The 18114-nt window shown below is 38.1% G+C and overlaps 4 protein-coding genes and 1 long non-coding RNA gene across 7 annotated transcripts; 4 read left to right on the top strand and 1 right to left on the bottom strand.

The window, feature by feature from the left end:
- The first annotated feature begins 49 nt into the window (after window positions 1-49).
- LOC112286012 (uncharacterized) lies at window positions 50-3254 on the top strand. The gene is made up of 7 exons (XM_024527502.2): window positions 50-304; window positions 560-716; window positions 1014-1236; window positions 1696-1787; window positions 1977-2124; window positions 2494-2825; window positions 2946-3254. The coding sequence occupies exons 1-7, from the start codon at window positions 50-52 to the stop codon at window positions 3197-3199; spliced, it is 1461 nt and encodes a 486-aa protein (XP_024383270.1). The 3' UTR covers window positions 3200-3254.
- Window positions 3255-3926: 672 nt separating this feature from the next.
- On the top strand, window positions 3927-4858 carry LOC112286013 (uncharacterized). The gene has a single exon (XM_024527503.3). It carries the CDS (start codon window positions 4289-4291, stop codon window positions 4559-4561), a length of 273 nt encoding a protein of 90 aa, XP_024383271.1. The 5' UTR covers window positions 3927-4288; the 3' UTR covers window positions 4562-4858.
- Window positions 4859-5308: 450 nt separating this feature from the next.
- LOC149988451 (uncharacterized) lies at window positions 5309-7870 on the bottom strand. Its single transcript, XR_016504459.1, has 5 exons — window positions 7377-7870; window positions 7027-7052; window positions 6778-6859; window positions 5834-5957; window positions 5309-5655 (listed from the first exon to the last, which is right to left on the bottom strand). It is a non-coding gene; the product is annotated as an uncharacterized LOC149988451 (long non-coding RNA).
- A 4272-nt stretch (window positions 7871-12142) lies between these two features.
- LOC112286097 (uncharacterized) lies at window positions 12143-14460 on the top strand. Of its 3 annotated transcripts, none has more exons than XM_024527673.3 (2): window positions 12143-12838; window positions 13157-14460. In XM_024527673.3, exon 2 carries the CDS (start codon window positions 13160-13162, stop codon window positions 14393-14395), a length of 1236 nt encoding a protein of 411 aa, XP_024383441.1. In that variant the 5' UTR covers window positions 12143-12838; window positions 13157-13159; the 3' UTR covers window positions 14396-14460. The 3 variants fall into 3 exon arrangements, with proteins under 3 accessions (XP_024383441.1, XP_024383442.1, XP_024383443.1); XM_024527674.3 differs by having other exon boundaries at window positions 12150-12838; window positions 13141-14460; XM_024527675.2 differs by lacking the exon at window positions 12143-12838 and adding an exon at window positions 12845-13045.
- Window positions 14461-15285: 825 nt separating this feature from the next.
- On the top strand, window positions 15286-16607 carry LOC112286099 (pathogenesis-related protein A). The gene is made up of 3 exons (XM_024527677.3): window positions 15286-15587; window positions 15811-15997; window positions 16113-16607. The coding sequence occupies exons 2-3, from the start codon at window positions 15820-15822 to the stop codon at window positions 16397-16399; spliced, it is 465 nt and encodes a 154-aa protein (XP_024383445.1). The 5' UTR covers window positions 15286-15587; window positions 15811-15819; the 3' UTR covers window positions 16400-16607.
- Window positions 16608-18114: the final 1507 nt, after the last annotated feature.

Raw genomic sequence — 18114 nt, 5'->3', positions numbered from 1 at the left:
AACATTTCACACGTTTCGATGGTTTAGAAATCCTTTGAAGGTGAGTGGGATGAAGGTAATGATGGACGGTGCAAACAAAATGGAAGATGAACTTCAAAAGCTCTACTCTGAAGTGAACAGGATAATAGAGGAAGGAGATTTAGAAACTGCACGAAGAATAGTCGAAGAGAATTATGATGCTCTTGTTGATTCTCTTGGAGATGTAGTGCCTCCCGGTGTAGAGCAGGCTGCCATGCTGGACATATTGGCCCAGCTTCGCTTAAGCTTGGGTGACACTAACGAGGCTGAGAAGCTCCTTGAGCAGGTTTGTGAAGCATGCTTAGTTAGATTTATTTCTTTATCTTTGTTTGATTATTTATTTTTATATATTTTGTATTTGTTTACATCACGATTTACGTATGGCACATACCCAAGTATATCATGAAACTGTTTAGTTGTTATGAACTTTGGTGTTCTGTGCTTCTTCCGGCAACCAAATTCTTGGTGTTTTTTCTTAGAAGTTTGTATTGAAGCAATGAGTATGTTCCAACTACTAAATGTGGATTGGTGGCCACTTCAGATAGAGAGAATATTGGAAACTTCAGGAACAGAAACAAACGTGGCTATGTTGGAGAATATTCTGAGTCATGTGGGAAACATGTACAAAGCCCTAGGTCAATCTGGTAAAGCAGTTCCTGCGTTTGAAAGCAGTCTACAAATTCAAGAGAATACCTTAGGTAATTTATGCACACTTCAATTAAGGCTTGATGTTTTTAACTTAGATCAAGCGTGGATATTTGATCGCTTTTGAATTTTATCATTTAGAAAAATTGGTTGTAATCTATGCAGCAAAAGAAAATTTATTCTCATCCTCTTGTGACTTTTTATGCCCAAGTGTAAGCCTTTAACGATTTTATGCCCACTTTGAAGCAGAAGGATCGGTAATATTATAGTAACTTGCTCGAAAGGCTTGGATCCTCACTTTTTGAGCTTTTCTTTATTGGCCAATACTGAAGTATGTATTTTGTGGATAGGTGAAGACAGTCCTTTGATTGTTCGGCTGTTGATGGGACTGGCCGCCACCTATCTTGAGAATGACGAGGAGGAAAAGGCAATTGAGACATTTCAACGAGTAGTGGCAACTATTGAGAGAACTTCAGGCCCCAATGACGAGCAGTTGGCACTACCTCTTGCTGAAATGGGACATATACTCTTGGAGGTTGAAAGGTTTGATGAAGCGGAGGCCGCTTTACTCAGGTACGTGGTTCTGCACTCTAATTGTCTGGTGGTTTACCCTGGATCAATTTAGTCACTGTACTTTAATAACGTGGAGTTTGAGAATTAGATCCTTGAGCTTAAAAATCCAGAAACTCAGCCAAGAAGCCTGCAGTAGAAATTGTAGGAAGGACACTCAAAACAATACTACGACACTTGGGAGGGTTCTGTTTGGCCATTAATGTCAGTGTTTCATCTTATTCATTGCATAACACGAAAAATGGATAAAGGAATGTTGGGAAGGAAAATACAAAAAGGTATTTTTCACTGCTATAAAACAAGACTTTTTCTCAGAATAGCTAGTTTAAGCTGCCTTTTTTGTGGATTAGGATCAAAGAATGTCTTAAAAATATTTGGACAATACCAGGTATATAGTAATGGTTTCAATACAATACATTCGTCTTCAAGTAGTCATGCTCTGAGAGTAACCTTACCTTGCAGATCCTTGCAAATTACAGAGCAGGTGTACGGACCAGAACACTGGCAAACTGGATGTGCAACATGCTCAGTGGCTCGAGTGAAGACGGCGAAAGGTAATTCCATGTGCTCATTGTCCTTGGCTACCTTCAAGGTCATAATGGCTGTTAATGTCGCTGTTTTATGTACTAACTATTCCTACGACTGTAATGCTCAGATGCTGGACAATCTGCTTCTTGATTCTTGAGAATTTCGTTTGTGCTTTTGATTAGCTCACGCAATTTAGTGGAGTGTTTTTTTTGCAGGTGAATTCCTTGAGGCTGAATCTCTGTATCGTAAAGGACTTCAGTATGTGGAGAGCTCCACTGACTTCCCCGAGAATGAAGACGAGATATTGATGTCAAAGGCAAACATTCGTGGGGATTTAGCAGAGCTTCTTGATGCTTTGCAGAGGTCAGTTGTCTTTAACTTTTGGCTTATCTCCACACAGAACTAGGTTTTTCTGCATGAGCTTTTCTCAAGTACGCCATTGTTTCATCTTTTCTCCCTCCGTTCAGTCAAATTTACGTAGCTTACAACTTAAGGGCTGCAATGTTCAATGTCGTTTTGATGTTAAAGAGAAAAATTTAGAGAACTTGCAGATGTGCTAAGGATCCTTCACGAAGGTTTCCGTAGGTTCAGGAATAATGTTGTGTTTACGAGTTGGCAGTCCAGAACGCTGGGAATGTAACCCTACTGTAGTGTCAGGGGACTGCGATAATTTACCATTTATTTTATTTTTTTTCCTGACGTGGAGAGAGTTTGGTTGGTTTGCTGTTGTAGATACGATGAAGCTCAAGAGCTTTGGAAAAAAAATTTGGAAGAGAAAGAGAAAGAATTAGGTAAGGATGATGTCGAATTAACACCCACGTTGCTAGGGTTAGCCTCGTCTTTTCAAGACGCTGAGAAGTATGACCAAGCTGAACCTCTTCTTCGTCGAAGTCGCAAGCTTTTGACAAACCAGTTTGGACCAATGGGACTGGAAACATGCGAGGCCATGATAAGACTCGCTACTGTATTGCATTATCTGAAAAAAGATGATGAGTCAGAGGTTCTTGCCAGGCAAGCTTTGCGCATTCGAGAGTCGACTTATGGTCCATCCCATCCCTCAACAGGTGAGTGGGTTCATTTTCTTGTTCTTTTAAAGAGCTTATTGTCAAACGTTTGGTAGTGGTCCGATTCAGAGCCTTCAGTCGATTATACCTTCTAACCTTTACTCTGTGATTCCATTGCAGCCGAGGCATGTAATACCTTGGCGTCTATTTTGAACGCGTTGAACCAGTGTGAGGAGTCTTTGACACTAATGCAGAGAGTGCTCAGAATTCACGAAACCGAGTATGGAGCTGATAGTCTAGAGCTCGCAGTAACTTTAGAGTTGATAATTATACTTCTAGATAAATTAGATAGGAAGTCCGAGATCTTACCATTATTGCTCCGTTTAGAAAAGCTTATGGAATCTGAGGCTTCTGGTTTAGATTTCCAATCTTAGGGTGGTTTACCATTTTGCAAATTGAAGCATAATGAAATGGATTATTTGTGACCAAGTGCCTGAACATGTGTGTCTAACAAGTAGAAAACTAGAATAGTCACAAATTTATAATTTTTGTGCTATTTTTTTAACTCGCCCTTGGATTCTTATGGTCAACCCTCGTTGTTTGACTCCATATATTAATTGGGTGGGCCCTGAGAAGCAAACCAAAAACGGGGTACCCATATTCTGTGCATATATTCTCTAAATGGGTATTCGCTCTGTGCTGAACAATGAATTTCACATTGCTATTCTTTAAGTCGTTGGCTGTTGTGTGAAGGCGAGTTTAAGACTTGCTGTGTAGTATGTGATGTTCATTTTGTCGTCTCTGCTGGAGTACGAGATCAAGGCGACAATTTTGTTCTTATGTGCAATGAATGCATATTCTGAGGCACATTCTGACGCACTGCTCTTGAAGCTGATTCCGAACTCTGATATATAAGATATGAAAACTGTGTGTGAAGTAGTGGACTTCTCAGATCATTTTACACAGCTACACGTAGGCTACTACAGCTCTTTCTAGGAAGACGAGAGAATGCATAGCTAGAAATATGGTTACGGAATCAGGGTGACTTGGTCCCGGAAAGTGACACGTCGGGTACTTGCTGTGGCGGAAACAAGAGAAGTATACCTTATCAGCTACTCATGAATTAACTTACAAGCCGCAATTGTGGCCATTGTCTGATATGGTTTACATCTGCCAGTCAAACTTTTATTCGATGTATATTATTGGATATCGAGAATAATTCAGATCGTCTCAGGCTTCTCCACCTGGAAATTCCGTTGCTGCATCCCTCTATCTGTTGCTAATATTATACTACACCATGTTACTGGCATGGCACTCAGAGAGCGAAAGTCGCTCGTGTTTGTGGCATACATAATTTCGTTCGACTGATCGACGTTGCACCTTTCATCGCTTTCTGACAATCAGGACCTTGCACCTTTTAGCTGTACCTCGAGTTCAGTCTTGTGAATAAACTTATCTCAGCTTCTTACCCTTCAGCTCTAGCTACTAGCTCATCCTAGTTTACTTCTTGTTGTTGTATCAGTATGAATACCGTCACAGCTCAGGCAGCTGGCGCAGCAGATCCGCCATGCTGCCCATTTGTCCCCCTTTGTTTCGAGTGCGGGACTCGCCGCAATCCCTGCCACTGCCGAATTCTAGACCCAACTCTTGGGTTTGTTGCCTTCGCTGTGGCTGCAGCTTTTGAGTGGCCTGTTGGTGCATTTGTTTACTGCTTCCGCCACCTCAAGGGAAGAAGAATAATGGCGCATCCGGCCGCGGTTGTCTACCCCCGTGTATCTGCTTGCCTTCCCATCTAAATCCAATTTCTTCTCTGGAAGTTGGAGAAATCCATGGACTGCATTGTATACTTTTTTGTTTGAAGACGGGAGGGTTGGGTTTCATCAAGGGGTTTTTTCTTTTTTCTTTTTTTGGTTTCATCGAGTTTTGGCTTTAGAGTTGAAAGCAATCCTCGAGATCGATTCGTTGGAGAATATCTGGTGTGGACATCATTTTGTATAGTTTGGAGGCTCACTGTTGCCTGATTCCATTCGGCTCACTTATGTACAATAAACCGAGTCAAAACACTAGTTTTGACTTCATTACTCTCTTTTGCATTCTCCATGAGTCCAAGTGGAATGAGGATCGATTTACAGGCTTGAGATTCACTGTTGCTTGTCTGCGTGTCTGCAGCAGAATGTGTACTCATGAGCTGTCAGGACTTGGATCAGGTCCTTTTGTTATTAGATGTTGTTTAATTTACCTTGTGAGGATTACTGACCTTGCTGTAAAAATCGGCATCGATAGAGTATTCGAATCCACACTAAGACGTTGACATCAGCACATGCCTGGGTTGAAGAAAGTTGATTTGTCCCGAAGATCGTCGAGAAAGTTAAATTTAAAAAGTATAAGATTCTGAAATTACAGATTTCATATTATCTTTGCTCCGATCAGAGAATGGTTGACACAATTGTTACAGAACTGATCAGATCGACTTTCATAAATGCAGAGCTTGCATAATGTCGAGGTTTACGAGTCAGATCAAACTGCAAATGCAAACATGAAAATACAAAGAAACTGTGTCGATTGAGCCCTTAATCAACAGTATGAGCATCGCAAAACTGCCGCTTAAAGAAATCTGAGACAAATTCCATAGTCGAAAATGAACACGAGAAAAACGTGACTAAAGAGTTGCAAGCAGTGTCAAGGTTTGACTGCTTGACATTGTAAGTTACTCCGTTTGACCAACATTTACCATCCATGATTATAATCCAATACGACATAGTGAGCTACACATGAGGGACAAAGACTCACAAGAATCTCAATAATATAAATCTCAAGCGTAAGAAGCTTCGCATCGTTTTATCTTTGAGCAACTTGACTTTGTTCAACTGAGGCACGTATTTGCCAATACCTGTTCCAATCCACAACTGAAACAACGTGAAATACTGGTCCTCATTACGCACAAACCAATCGATTGAAGAGATTCGCATCCACCTCTGTAACAGAAAATGAAACTTAACCGAAAAAACTCAGGTTAATTGTCCATAAATTTAGCTTCTAGATGTAAGGGCTACCTTCTACATGCCTACCTCACATGAATGACGATTCTTTTCCATTACAGCTGGTTTGCAAGTTGCTTGCTTCTTTGGTTGCGATGACAAACTGTTAAAATAGTCGCAATGCACAAATATCTGCTAGACACCTATTTGAACGCTGCACAAGTGAAAGTGAACTTAATAAGTGCTTTCATTGCAACGACAACCATGTTCGTAAATAGACGTTAAAAAATTGGAGGAACAGCAACGATCATGAAAAAGAGCCTCCCATTATGCAATGAAAATGTTAGACTAATGAAGCTTTAAGCACGAAGCTAATAAATAGAAATTCCGATGCACACCAACAGAACACCACCGTGTCAAGCTTCTCAGAGTGGCGGTTATCAAAATGGGTGTCCAAGAATTCTCGACTTCGAAAAACTATCTTGCAACATCGACACTGCCATTCCGTGAGTCCCAATTCATCCATGCTTTTCTCTTGCTCGCGGGAGAAGTCATTGTCAAAATGAAAATGACAGTTCTTAGGCAGAGTATACTTTTGAGAGTGGACATATAGCATTAAATACTGTCACAAATTCCATTCTATGCAAGTTTCAAGTAAGAGCCAAGGCGCGCTCGTTTACGTTCTTTTCCTCTTGAAAGGCTCAGCCTTTGATAATGCAAAAAAAGAAATTAAGAACTACAATTAATTCACGCAGGAATCGCAGAAATTAATCAACAGGGCTATTTAGTTCAAATGTTCCAATAGTAGCATGAATTTAACTAACGACAATCTCATCCTGTTTGCTAGTTACTCATTGTACTAAACATCCACTTTGCAAAAAATAATCAATGTTGGTCAATTCACGACTAAATTATAACTAACCACACGATTACCCATACTCGTTCAACAACCTATCCATCTAGAAATCAACATATGCACTGTACATTTAATAATGACGAAACAAACAAACAATTAGTAGACCCAAGAGTAATACCTCGAAAATAGTTGTTCGGGCTGTCCTACTTCGTGACCTGGAACAATGCACACTACACTTTTCTTCCTGCGATTGCCGCTGCCTGCAATACCACGAACCTCATCAATTACTTAACCAAAGCAAACCATTAAGACATTGAAATTATCGCTCCCACGTCCTTTCAACGTCCTGAGAATAGCGCGCTCTACTCTTCATCACCACAACAACTTGATTGCAAAGAAGTGCTGATTGAATGCACTCGAAACGCACCTTTCCTCTGTAACCCTGCATTTTTCCTGCAACGCCAATAAAAGAATTTGTAAAACCTTCAGGCATGTATATTCTTGGTCCACTGAACAGAGGGCTGGTTCGACATTGGGACATCTAAAAGTAAAAACTGCTGGATTTTAACCATCTCTGACATGATCACAGTACAGGAAAATGTTGTCTGATAACAATCATTAACATTCCAGTATGCTAACATCTTGGAAAACAAGCCAAAATGCCACTCATTTTAATACGAGAGAACATCCTGGTGTACGTGAGGCAAATCATGACAGATTTTTATGACTTCAAAATTGTGACTAGTTTATATGGAGTACATACTGAAACCACCCCACCTGAGTCATGTGAGTACGTTAGAATCATATTTATAGAAATATGATGGGCTGCGAAAAGCTCTGACAACTCTAGATCTCCATGTCTACCAAAAGGCGATCATCATCACGGATGAAATATGGGTGTGTAAGGTAAAAGATAGACCAGCCCTCGCCGGCTCCAACATCTCCTCATTATCGTTAGCCTTCTCGCCTAAATCCTCCCCCTCTGCCATGATCTTATCGCGATGAGAAGGAGGCACTGCCAGCGTACATTTCCAAATGCAACCCACGCCCCAGTACAATACTTTGGGGTTCCCTCTGCAGCTCCACCATCCTTGCATTTACCACTGTTCACACTTGCAGAAAATATGTCAACACGAAATCTCGATTAACAGACAATCTAGTGCGTAGTGTAATCCTGCGGCCATTTCAGTTTCTGGCCCTGATACTCACATCCTCGACGCCCTCATTCACTATACTTTCTCCTCGCACTCCTTCCAAAAACACCGCAAATAAACCCTAATCCCAGCTAACTCTCTCAATCACTTCAAAATATGCTTCGCCGATGTTTCATCCATTTCTAACTAGAATGGCGATCATCCACCTCAAAGCAATCCCAAGAATCCTGCTACTAAACCAAAATGTCAGTCGAGCTTCAAGTGGGTGAGTATTGATTTAGATGGCAGTTCTTAACTAGTTGGGGTGGAATTCAAGTTCAGCAGGAGCTGGTTGAACTCTGATTTCCTCATCCACACATTAACATTTGTAGGTAGCACAAAATTAAGTTAACCTTGATAACATAATTAGGTGCCACACTTCTTGATTATGGGAAAGGAGGATTCTCAATTTTGTAATCCACTATTGATTATAATTAGGTATGCCTATATGTCAAATTTGAATCAAAAGAATCTTCAACTAAAACATTTAAATAAATCCTGTTTTCAGATCAAATTGTGTCAAAACACCTGAGATATTTTTCTTTCATTTTAACCATTACTACATTTATGCTGAAATACTTAAGTTATCAGAAATGGGTTGGCTACCTTAACTCATCCTTTTTACTATCCACTGATGAGCTTGAATGCCCACTTTGTGCAAACTTCATCATTCTGAGAGAGCCTTTGAGGATAAAAGTATGTTTGAAGTCTTTGTTGGCTCAAGTTGTCAACTAGTGAATTGCTTTATGAAACAAAAGTCTGCAGAGCTATGCAGTAGACTGCAGCTTTCATGTCATGTGCCAAGCTCCAGTGAAGAGAGGTCTTGCATGTGAACCAAAACCCACATGAACAAGAAGAGGATTGGAGAACTAGAGATCATAAGAGACATAAAACATATATTGTATGCAGGATATCATGTATAGAAAAGCCTTCTGAGATAGGCCTTGTTTTTTTTTAATGTTTTCCACCCAATGTGAGTGACCATTGTATGCAGTGAAAGTCAGATGGTTCCATGGCTAGTGTTGAAATCTGGTCCATACTCTTCTTGAACAATGGGGTAAGTGTCTTTCCAAATTTACAGTATTTTTCTTGAGACTCAATCAACAAAACATATTGCCAACAAAACATAAGAATGTCTTTGTGTTTTCTACCTTGGCAGAATGGGTGCCCAACTGGTACTTGGTAATGGATGAACAAAAAAATTTAATGGCTTCTTGCATCGAAACATTTTAATAAACTTTAAATTTATAATCCTGCCAAATTGCTCATATATGATTTTGTGTGTTTTCTTTTAAAAATCCCAGGTCTTTAATCTTGCACCTCTCTTACCAATGTTTCAGAGACTTGTTACAATGCAAATTAGATGCTTGTTTTGCAAAATTGTTGTTTAATTATGAACATGGAAGTGATTATGAAAAGTTAAGAGATTGTTGCAAGTGATGAATCTTGAATCTATAAAATGTGATTAAATAAGAAACTAAATAGGAACCACATTTTATAATTATAATATTGTGAAAGTCTATTGAATTCATTATAAAATTATATTTGAAATAACATTAATAAATCCTATGAGATCAATATGAAACAAAAATATTCATCAATTAGGGGATTTCTATTTGTATTTTAGCTGACATTTGTAAATAAATACAATATGCAATTATTGCTACTACTATTATGGTTGTATAAATAAATATCAATAAATCTAATAAAACTAAATATAAGTATATAAAATAAAAAATGTATAAAGAAAAAAACCAAAAAAAATGGTTGCCTTTTATTGTTGTTAGTGCACAAAATAATTTTAAGAATCCATACATAAATTTTAAAAATTATTAAAAAAAAATAAAAATAAAATTTCACAAAAGCATATTGGTAAAATTTTCTTCCAATTAATTATTAATTTTTGCATCTATACTATCCAAGCTTAGTATTTTATAAGTTTAAATATTTTTAATTTAAATAAGAATGTTTTAAAGCTTAAAGTCTTTACAAATAAGCATCAATTTGAGATTTTAAAAAAATCTAAAATAATAAAAATATTAAAAAAACAATTAATAAAATATCCTCTAATATACACATTTTATATACTAAAATATACTTTACTTCTAAAAAAAATACTTTATATAAAATCAAGAGTTTTATTTATTTTATTTAATAAATAACTAATAATTAAAACAATCAATGTGATGTTTTATACAACAACCTTTAAAATTTGATATTTCTACTTGTACATTTTATTTACATATAAAGATTTATATATTTTTATTAGTTTTTATGAAAAGTAAAAACACAAATCTTATTTAGTAGATTCTTTAAGGAACAAATAAATAAATAATTGATAATTTAATAGTGAAGTCCTATTAGAAAAAAAAAAGAAAGAAAGAAAAAAGAATATACATATATATATATTAGTAGCTTAGTTGAAAATTCTTTACAAAAAACACTTCTAAGACTTCTATTGGCTTATGTAGTAAGATATTAGAAACTTATACCACAAGGCTATAACCTTGCAAGCAATATATATGAAGGGAAGACTAAAGTTACTTAGCCATAATCTTCTTGTTATTGTAATAAAATTTATTTTATTTCTTACTTCTTCTTTCTTACTTTGTGTAATTTTTTTTTTTTTTTATCTATAGTTGAAGTTTTAAATATTTTATTATTTTTATTTTGATATAAGCATTATAAAATAGAATCAAGAAGTTAATTTAATAATTGAAGATGTAGCAAACTAAGCAATATATTTTTCATATTTTTTTGTAGTACATATAAACTTACTTAATAAGTACTTTGAAAAAATGACAACTTATGGCTTTTGAACAATTGCAACAATATAGTTGAAGTAAAAATATTACTTGAGGTAATAAAGATCTTAAAAGAATTTTTTATTATTAAATACTTAATTTTATAGTTATAATAAAAAAAATTCTTATGTATCACAAGCATCAATTTTTTTTATTAATTTATATATTTTTTTTAAATAAATTTTAATATATTCAAGATTTTTATATAAAAAAAATTATAAAATAATAGAATAATTTTATATATTTATCTTAAAAATAATCTAAAAAAGAAAATTTTAAATTTTTGATGTCTATATTATTTAAAATTTATATTTGTATTTTTTAAAATAATATAATTTTAGATTTTTAAATGTAAAATAATTTCTATTGTAGAAGAAGATAATCTATAACTTTGATATTTTTTTAATAATTCATTGTATATATCTATATTTATATTTTTATATATTATAAAATTATATATTTTTATTTTTTATTTGCTAGTGTTGTTAAATTTTTGGAAATATAAATTTACATAATATTTTCAAAGTAACAAAAATAATATATATATATATATATATATATATACATCTTACAATAAAATAAGACGAATAAAGAAGATAATTAGTCCTATGATAGTAGAAAATTAGAATAGTCATTGTAAAATATAAAAAAAATAGAGAATTTAGAATCAAGCATAGAATATAAGTACTATTCATAATGTTAATAATAATGTTTGTCTTGCTTTTGTATATTAGCTGACACAAAAGCCATGTCAAAAAAAAGTCCAAGTTGTACAATATCTCAGTAATAATTTTTTAGTTCTAAAAAATATTAAAAGAAGATTTAATAGCTATACAATGAATTTTATGGCACTCATAGATTTAGCTTATGTCTAAAAAAGCTTTGGAAATATTTGATAAGAAAGACATTATTTACCTACTGAATTTCTGTGTCAAATTCCAGATATACACGACGAAGTCAGCAGTGTGAGGTGTTTGCTACGAGTCAAGTTACGAAGATATAGTGCTAGTCAAGCAACATGGAATCTGAATGAAGCATCATTCCAAGAGATTCCGCAGCGTTTGTAGACATAACTGGCGTCGTGTTGTGCTGCAATTCCGGTGCTCAGGACCCATAATCAGGTGGGAACTTGAGGGAATCTATTCTTGACGATGATTGTGGCGGAAGATGGAACTTGTTGAATTGGAGTATTTTGGAATTTGAATATAGTATCGTAGAGCTTCCGATCTCGAAGCCCCAAGAATAGCAAATGGATCAGTCTCTAAGTAATGACATGGATCAGTCACAGGCTAGAAACATGTAACGTTAGTTGGTTGTGTGACAACTTCAAGTGTAGTAAAGGGCGGTGTGTAATCTGCTGCTTTGACTAGATTGCTCAGATCCTCCAGAAGTTACACGAATCTGTTGCATTTGGAAAACAAACAAAAGCTCTTTCATGGGTAGACTCATCACCGAGCAGTTCTTGAAGCGTTTAACTAAACCGTTTTGAACTTGTAGCGGGTTTTAGAACTGGACTTCTCGGGACTCAGGTTGCGTAGTAAAACTGCTGGAATGCAACAGCAGCTCAGTCTGTTGCAATGTTGTAATTTTATTGTCCGTTGACTCGGTCCAAGTAGATCGGTATCGTTGAAAGTTCGAAGTATATGCAGTAACTGCGATTTGGATTTGAACAGTAGCTTCTGAGTAACACGATCAAGAATGCTGTAATAGAACTGGTTATATTGGTATAATCTAGGTGCGACAGAGCACGAAAGGGTTGTACACTTCGGAGGCGCACGCGCGAGGCTCAGGATCCGCAGAATTCTCAGGGACGCGTTTCCAATGATTTCATGGTGAGACAAATTTGTACTGAGACACCAACAAGGAGCCCAATGTGTGTAGAATGAATTGGCAATCTCAGCTGTGAAATGTACTCAACAGAGATCGACGACGACCGCGATGGGTTACATTGTGTTCTCTAAGGCACTGTGGAAGACTGGCAATTTAGATTTGGCACGAAAGTCATCTCCCGTTCTATAGTAAACACTTCGTCAAATCACAAGCTATTTCGGGGGAGTCGCCTCCTCACTAGGTCCAACAAATGGCATAGCCGAAAGTACAAGGAAGATTAATTAACAGGCTGATGACGCAGAGTCGTTGACACAAGTATCCTCAATCGATCCGGACGATTTTGCGAGTTGCTAAGATCAAGGCAAGTGCGACGAGCTGCTCTTTCACTTTGACGACCTTTCTAGCCTGCAAGGTATAAAATCTCCGGCAATACTGTTGGTGAATAGCACCCTCCGCATGTTATCGGAGATCGGAAGATTGATGGCTGCGTAATTCACTGCTACGATTGAGAAGCCGCTGATGTTGTAGATCGATATTAGAATCAATTAGCATTTGCAGCCGAGGATTATGCACTACACATTCTATTGGCGTTCATCTGGCAGTGAGCGTTTGTTTCAAGGTCCGACGTCTAGCTTGGGAATCATGTCGTGGTTTGCAAAGCAGTTGCAATATATTTTGACGACTAGTTAGAGAGTTTAACTTTGTGTATTGAAGTCGATCACCATTTCAGGAGATGATTAAATCAGGGGCGCTGGAAATGAGGTCAACATGTGGATCATTCGTAACGATGGCGGTTCTGGTGCTGATATTGTGCCTGGGATCGTTGCTGCCCGTGACGTCGTTCGAGGCGGACATCGATAAGGAGCAATCCTTGACACTAGCGGAGAGAATGGCTAAAACGTCCATGAGCCTTTGGGCTGTTACCGGACCTGCTAAAGACAGGTTTCAGTACGAGCTAGGCGTATTTTTGCGAGGAATAGAACTTGTCTGGGAAGCAACAGACGACAAAAAGTACTTTGAATACATTAAGTTCAAGGTGGACCGGTTCGTGGCAAACAACGGCACCATCAACTATAATTTCACGGAATTTACTTTGGACAATATTCTCACAGGAAGGCTAGTGCTCAGTCTCTACGAGAGGACGAAAGACAATAAATACAAGAAAGCGGCACAGATTTTGCGGGAGCAGCTCCGCCAGCAACCTCGCACGCACGAGGGCGGCTTTTGGCACAAGCTCACTTACCCTTACCAGATGTGGTTGGATGGCCTCTACATGGCGGAGCCTTTTTACGCCGAGTTTGCGAAGCTGTTTCACGAATACAATGCGTTTGGTGACATTGCCAAGCAGTTCATCATCATGGAGCTGCGGTCTCGCGATTCAAAGACCGGGTTGCTCTATCACGGCTATGACGAATCACGTGTGCAAAACTGGTCGGATCCGAAGACGGGCCGGTCACCGTCGTTCTGGGGAAGGGCTGTGGGGTGGTACTTCATGGCAATCGTCGATACGCTTGATTTTTTCCCCATGTACCACCCCAAGCGAGTACAGCTCCTCGCGATTGTGAACCGCCTCGCCATAGCCGTGAAGAAGGTGCAAGATCAAAAAACTGGTCTATGGTGGCAGGTGCTAGACAAACCAAACAAGAAAGGGAACTACCTCGAGTCCTCAGCGTCCTCCATGTTCGTGTACTCGTACGCGAAAGGCGCGCGAAAGGGCTACATATCTCCAGTGTACATAGCCACCGCCAAGAAAGGTTATGAGGGCATCGTAAAGAACTTCGCTGTGAAACTATCTGACGGAGGGTTGAATTACACAAGAATTGCAAGTGTGGGAGGGCTTGGCGGGACTCATTACCGGAATGGAACCTTCGAGTATTACATCAGTGAGCCCATTGTGACGAACGATCCTAAAGGAGTGGGTCCCTTCATGATGGCCAGTGTCGAAATCTCTAGATCCACACCAGTTTAGAGCACTCGCTGTAATTCGTCCGTCGTTTTCGCAAAGTGAATGAAGTTCCGAGATTTTGATTTTGATTTTGATTTTTGATTTTTTGATTTTTTGATTTTTTTTTTTTTTGATGATTGCCATTGTGCCCGTCGATTTTCTGACGTCTCAGCAACCTTTGTCTGAACTGTTACCAATTTGTGATCTTTCAACTGATCGATTTGCATTCTGATGTCGTGAAAGTCTTTCGGAAACTATTTTTAATCCTGCTTTTGTCGAGATTCATGTGACATGTAAACCAACAAGCAGAGAAAGATCCTCGAAAAGCTGGCATCGAAGTAAGTTGGACGTACATGCTAGCAAGGGCACTCCAGTGAGAGTCTGAGTAGATACAATGAATGTCTAGATCGGTCGAGCGGCTTCACAACACGATGCACAATTACTTCAGAGCTTAAATCTGCGAACAGAAAGCAATCCAGTCTTTGTGGCCCCACAACAATGGTTTTAGCCCACTAAGTCGTGTTTGCAATAGAATTCGGACACGAGGCTTGTAACCTTGCAATACTGTTTGGGTTTCCAGCCTTTGTGCAGCATCCACAACCGAACTTCCAATCGTGAAAGATGCCAGTCCTGAATTCGTGAACAATGCCAGTGAGGTTGTTTTTCGAGTTTAATCCCTCCCAGAGATGACTATTTGCTTGTAGATGATCCAAGTATCCGCCATTAAGTTGTTTACAGTATTCGATTGACCCTGTAGAACAAAAGTTTCGAGCATTTCCAAGCTCCGATAACAATCCGAGCACTACGTACACCAGGGTGGGACGGAACCACAAAAAAATGGTCATCATGCTCTTGGGACGGTAACTTTCATGACACGACAGAGCTCCCAGGTACGACACGAAGGTTCTGACTCCATGCACAGTATACAAGTCGCATCTTGTAGGACTCAAAGATCCTTGAGAAACGTCAGCTTGTGGCCGTATTCACGTACCATTTGAACGAGTCCACACTTTGTAGCTACGTATCAAGCACAGTGAGACTGTTTGAGGTCTAGACCACATCTTCCTTCTGCCGCAGATCCACACGAGTGCGATGAAATTACAGTGGCGGGTCATTACAAGTAACAACTCAGAGATTTGTTCAAGGCAATTGGCGTCGATCACCCCATGTTCCAGCCCTGAATTGGAACGACACGTCGTCGAGTTTTGTACTTCAAGTGAGCCAACTGCAATTCCTTCTAGAGCTTCGTCCTTCACTCCTTGCAACTCTGTCAGTATTTTAGGAATCTGAGATGGTGATTGTCAACGAGTGGCATTTGTTTCGGAAAAAGCCAATTACTTTCCTTCTTAAGTCATCCTGCGAGTGTCGACCATTCTGTTATCTGTGCATCTGTGAAAGTCACGTATGCAATCATGAAGTGGATCTCTTGGTTTTGGCAGTAATCCGAGATGGGGAAACTCGAATTTGAGTGGACTGCGAAAGACTGCGCCCCAGAGCGATGCATGAGAATCGCATCAAACATGGACTTGATCTTCCCCAGCCTGCTACCTCAATTCTTTGTAAAAACGGAGCGCTTGGAGGGCGATGGTGGTCCTGGCACAATCAGACTCATCACCCTCGGCCCCGGTAATGGATAATCTCTCCAGTTAAACTTTCGTGAGCTGTGCGTCAATATCCCTCAACACCAAATACCTTCCCCGCATGCTTCCAATTCCCTGTGTGTTATGTCGTCATGTGATAGCCATAACTGGCGGCGAGGAGCGACAAAATAAGGAACGAGTGACAGTTGTCGACGAGGGCACCGGCACCATAGGATGGGAACTGGTGGACGATCACAGATACAGCAAGCTCAAGACCACGTTCAAGATAATCCCGTGCTCAAACGGAAAAGATTCCATCCTCCACTGGGAGATAGACTTCGAGCCCATCGACGGCTCCACGCCACCTCCAGAAAACTTCAAGGACAGCAAGATCCACGTCATCGAAGCAGTGCAGAAGTACGCCAACACACATCCGGAATGGCCTTGAAAGGGGTTGTTCCACCTCACTCAATGATCTTCATCTCAAGGTCCCGAATCTGCATACATCCTTACATCATCCAATAACATTTCCATTCTCCGATGCTAGTCTCCAACCCTCTGAAAATAGTTGCCAAAAACTCCTCCGAGGTTTACCTCCAAATGTTTACATATTCCTTAATACAAACCTGGATGTCATTTCCAGAGTGTCTAGAAAACTTGCAAGTCACGAGGTAGTAGTCTATTGTTGTGGTTTCAAACTGGGGACCTAAGCGATGACGCATCCCGGAATTCGGAATTCCGAAGCTCCGAAATCGAGACACCGCTTCACGATAGGGTGGGGTGGGGGCAGTTGTTGTTACTAGGGACCTACTACTACAGTCCTAGACCTAATACTACAGTGTCCTCATCCTGCTCTTGCTACAGCGTTGCACCGCAACTGAGAGGAAGCCGAATGCACTACACTTGGCTTCACTGTGGGTTTTAGCATGTCATGGTGCTCAAATGGCACGGCACTTGGCTTTTTTCCCTCTGGGCCCAATAACAACCTCACTGTGGCATGAGAGAGAGGGAGAGGCGTGTTACTTCACAACACTGGGATATATTACAATTGTCATTCAACTATTAAAAGAAACACACACACAACCTTCGACTATCTACAGAACTGTATATTCCATACAGATTACAAAAGCGCTTACAGTGGGTCTCTCGATTAATGCGGTTTCGAATCGCTTTTTTGCAGTGTGTGACTGTTCAATCTTGTGTAGATAATATGAAGATAGTTTTAGGACGTTATTTTGTTTTATTTTATTTTATTGTTGTTAAGTATGGTTCAACCTTTTTGTTTTATTCGGATGCAAAGTTTACCGTTTGGTGGAAAGTTCAGTAGAATACTGCTACAGATTTGGTTTATTGCTGAAGCAGTCATCTCACTTTTTAAAGTAAATATGAGTGTAGGATCAAATTTTATGTTGACTTTAATTTTTTAATCCGTGATTTATTTATTAATTTATCTTTTTTTTTTTTTCTTTTTTTTTTGCATTGTTAGGTCTGTGATGTGTGTGTGTGTATATATAGTAATTCCCTTTCTTTTTAAAGTTTATATTATAAATGTTTATTTATTTTTTTCATTTAATTTGACATATTTTGTAAACATAGTTAGTAGATATAATTCACATTATTGTTTCAAGAATATTGATATAATTATTATTATCTAAATTTAAAATTTTGATTTAAATTATTCAATTTTTTTAAAAAAATGGTATAAGTTTATAATTCTTATATTCCTTTTACTATATTCATCTACTATGTATAATTTACTTGAATCATGTTTTAATCCTTTTGGATGTTACACAGTAAACAGTTACATTTTGTCCTTCATCAAATGATATTTTGTTCCAAAAATCGTTTACTTATGGATAGTGATTCAATATAGATGTACATAATGCCATCAAACTGTTTAGATGGATGTAATGGAAAAAGATTTTCTTATAATAATAATAATAATAATAATAAACTTAAAAACATAAAAATTAAAATATTTCAAAATATCTGTAACAGATTCATATGGATAAGGGATATATATAAATATATACATATACATAATATGTGTCAATTTATAATTAAAAAAATCTATTTTAAATATCAATATAGGATATGATGGTATTTCAATATTTCTTTGTTGTCATGGATATTTTTAGAAAAGAAATGAAAATATAAGATAAA

Source organism: Physcomitrium patens, chromosome 8 (genome assembly GCF_059467195.1).
Source record: "Physcomitrium patens ecotype Gransden chromosome 8, ASM5946719v1, whole genome shotgun sequence".
Taxonomy (NCBI): domain Eukaryota; kingdom Viridiplantae; phylum Streptophyta; class Bryopsida; order Funariales; family Funariaceae; genus Physcomitrium; species Physcomitrium patens.
This window is presented reverse-complemented; position numbering and strand designations above follow the sequence as displayed.

Coding starts and splice junctions, on each gene's coding strand:
- LOC112286013 (XM_024527503.3), top strand. CDS start 4,289: ATGAATACCGTCACAGCTCAGGCAGCTGGCGCAGCAGATCCGCCATGC.
- LOC112286012 (XM_024527502.2), top strand. CDS start 50: ATGAAGGTAATGATGGACGGTGCAAACAAAATGGAAGATGAACTTCAA. Junction 2,125..2,493: donor CTTCTTGATGCTTTGCAGAG/GTCAGTTGTCTT, acceptor TTGCTGTTGTAG/ATACGATGAAGCTCAAGAGC. Junction 2,826..2,945: donor TCCATCCCATCCCTCAACAG/GTGAGTGGGTTC, acceptor ATTCCATTGCAG/CCGAGGCATGTAATACCTTG.
- LOC112286099 (XM_024527677.3), top strand. CDS start 15,820: ATGGGGAAACTCGAATTTGAGTGGACTGCGAAAGACTGCGCCCCAGAG. Junction 15,998..16,112: donor ACTCATCACCCTCGGCCCCG/GTAATGGATAAT, acceptor GTCATGTGATAG/CCATAACTGGCGGCGAGGAG.
- LOC112286097 (XM_024527673.3), top strand. CDS start 13,160: ATGATTAAATCAGGGGCGCTGGAAATGAGGTCAACATGTGGATCATTC.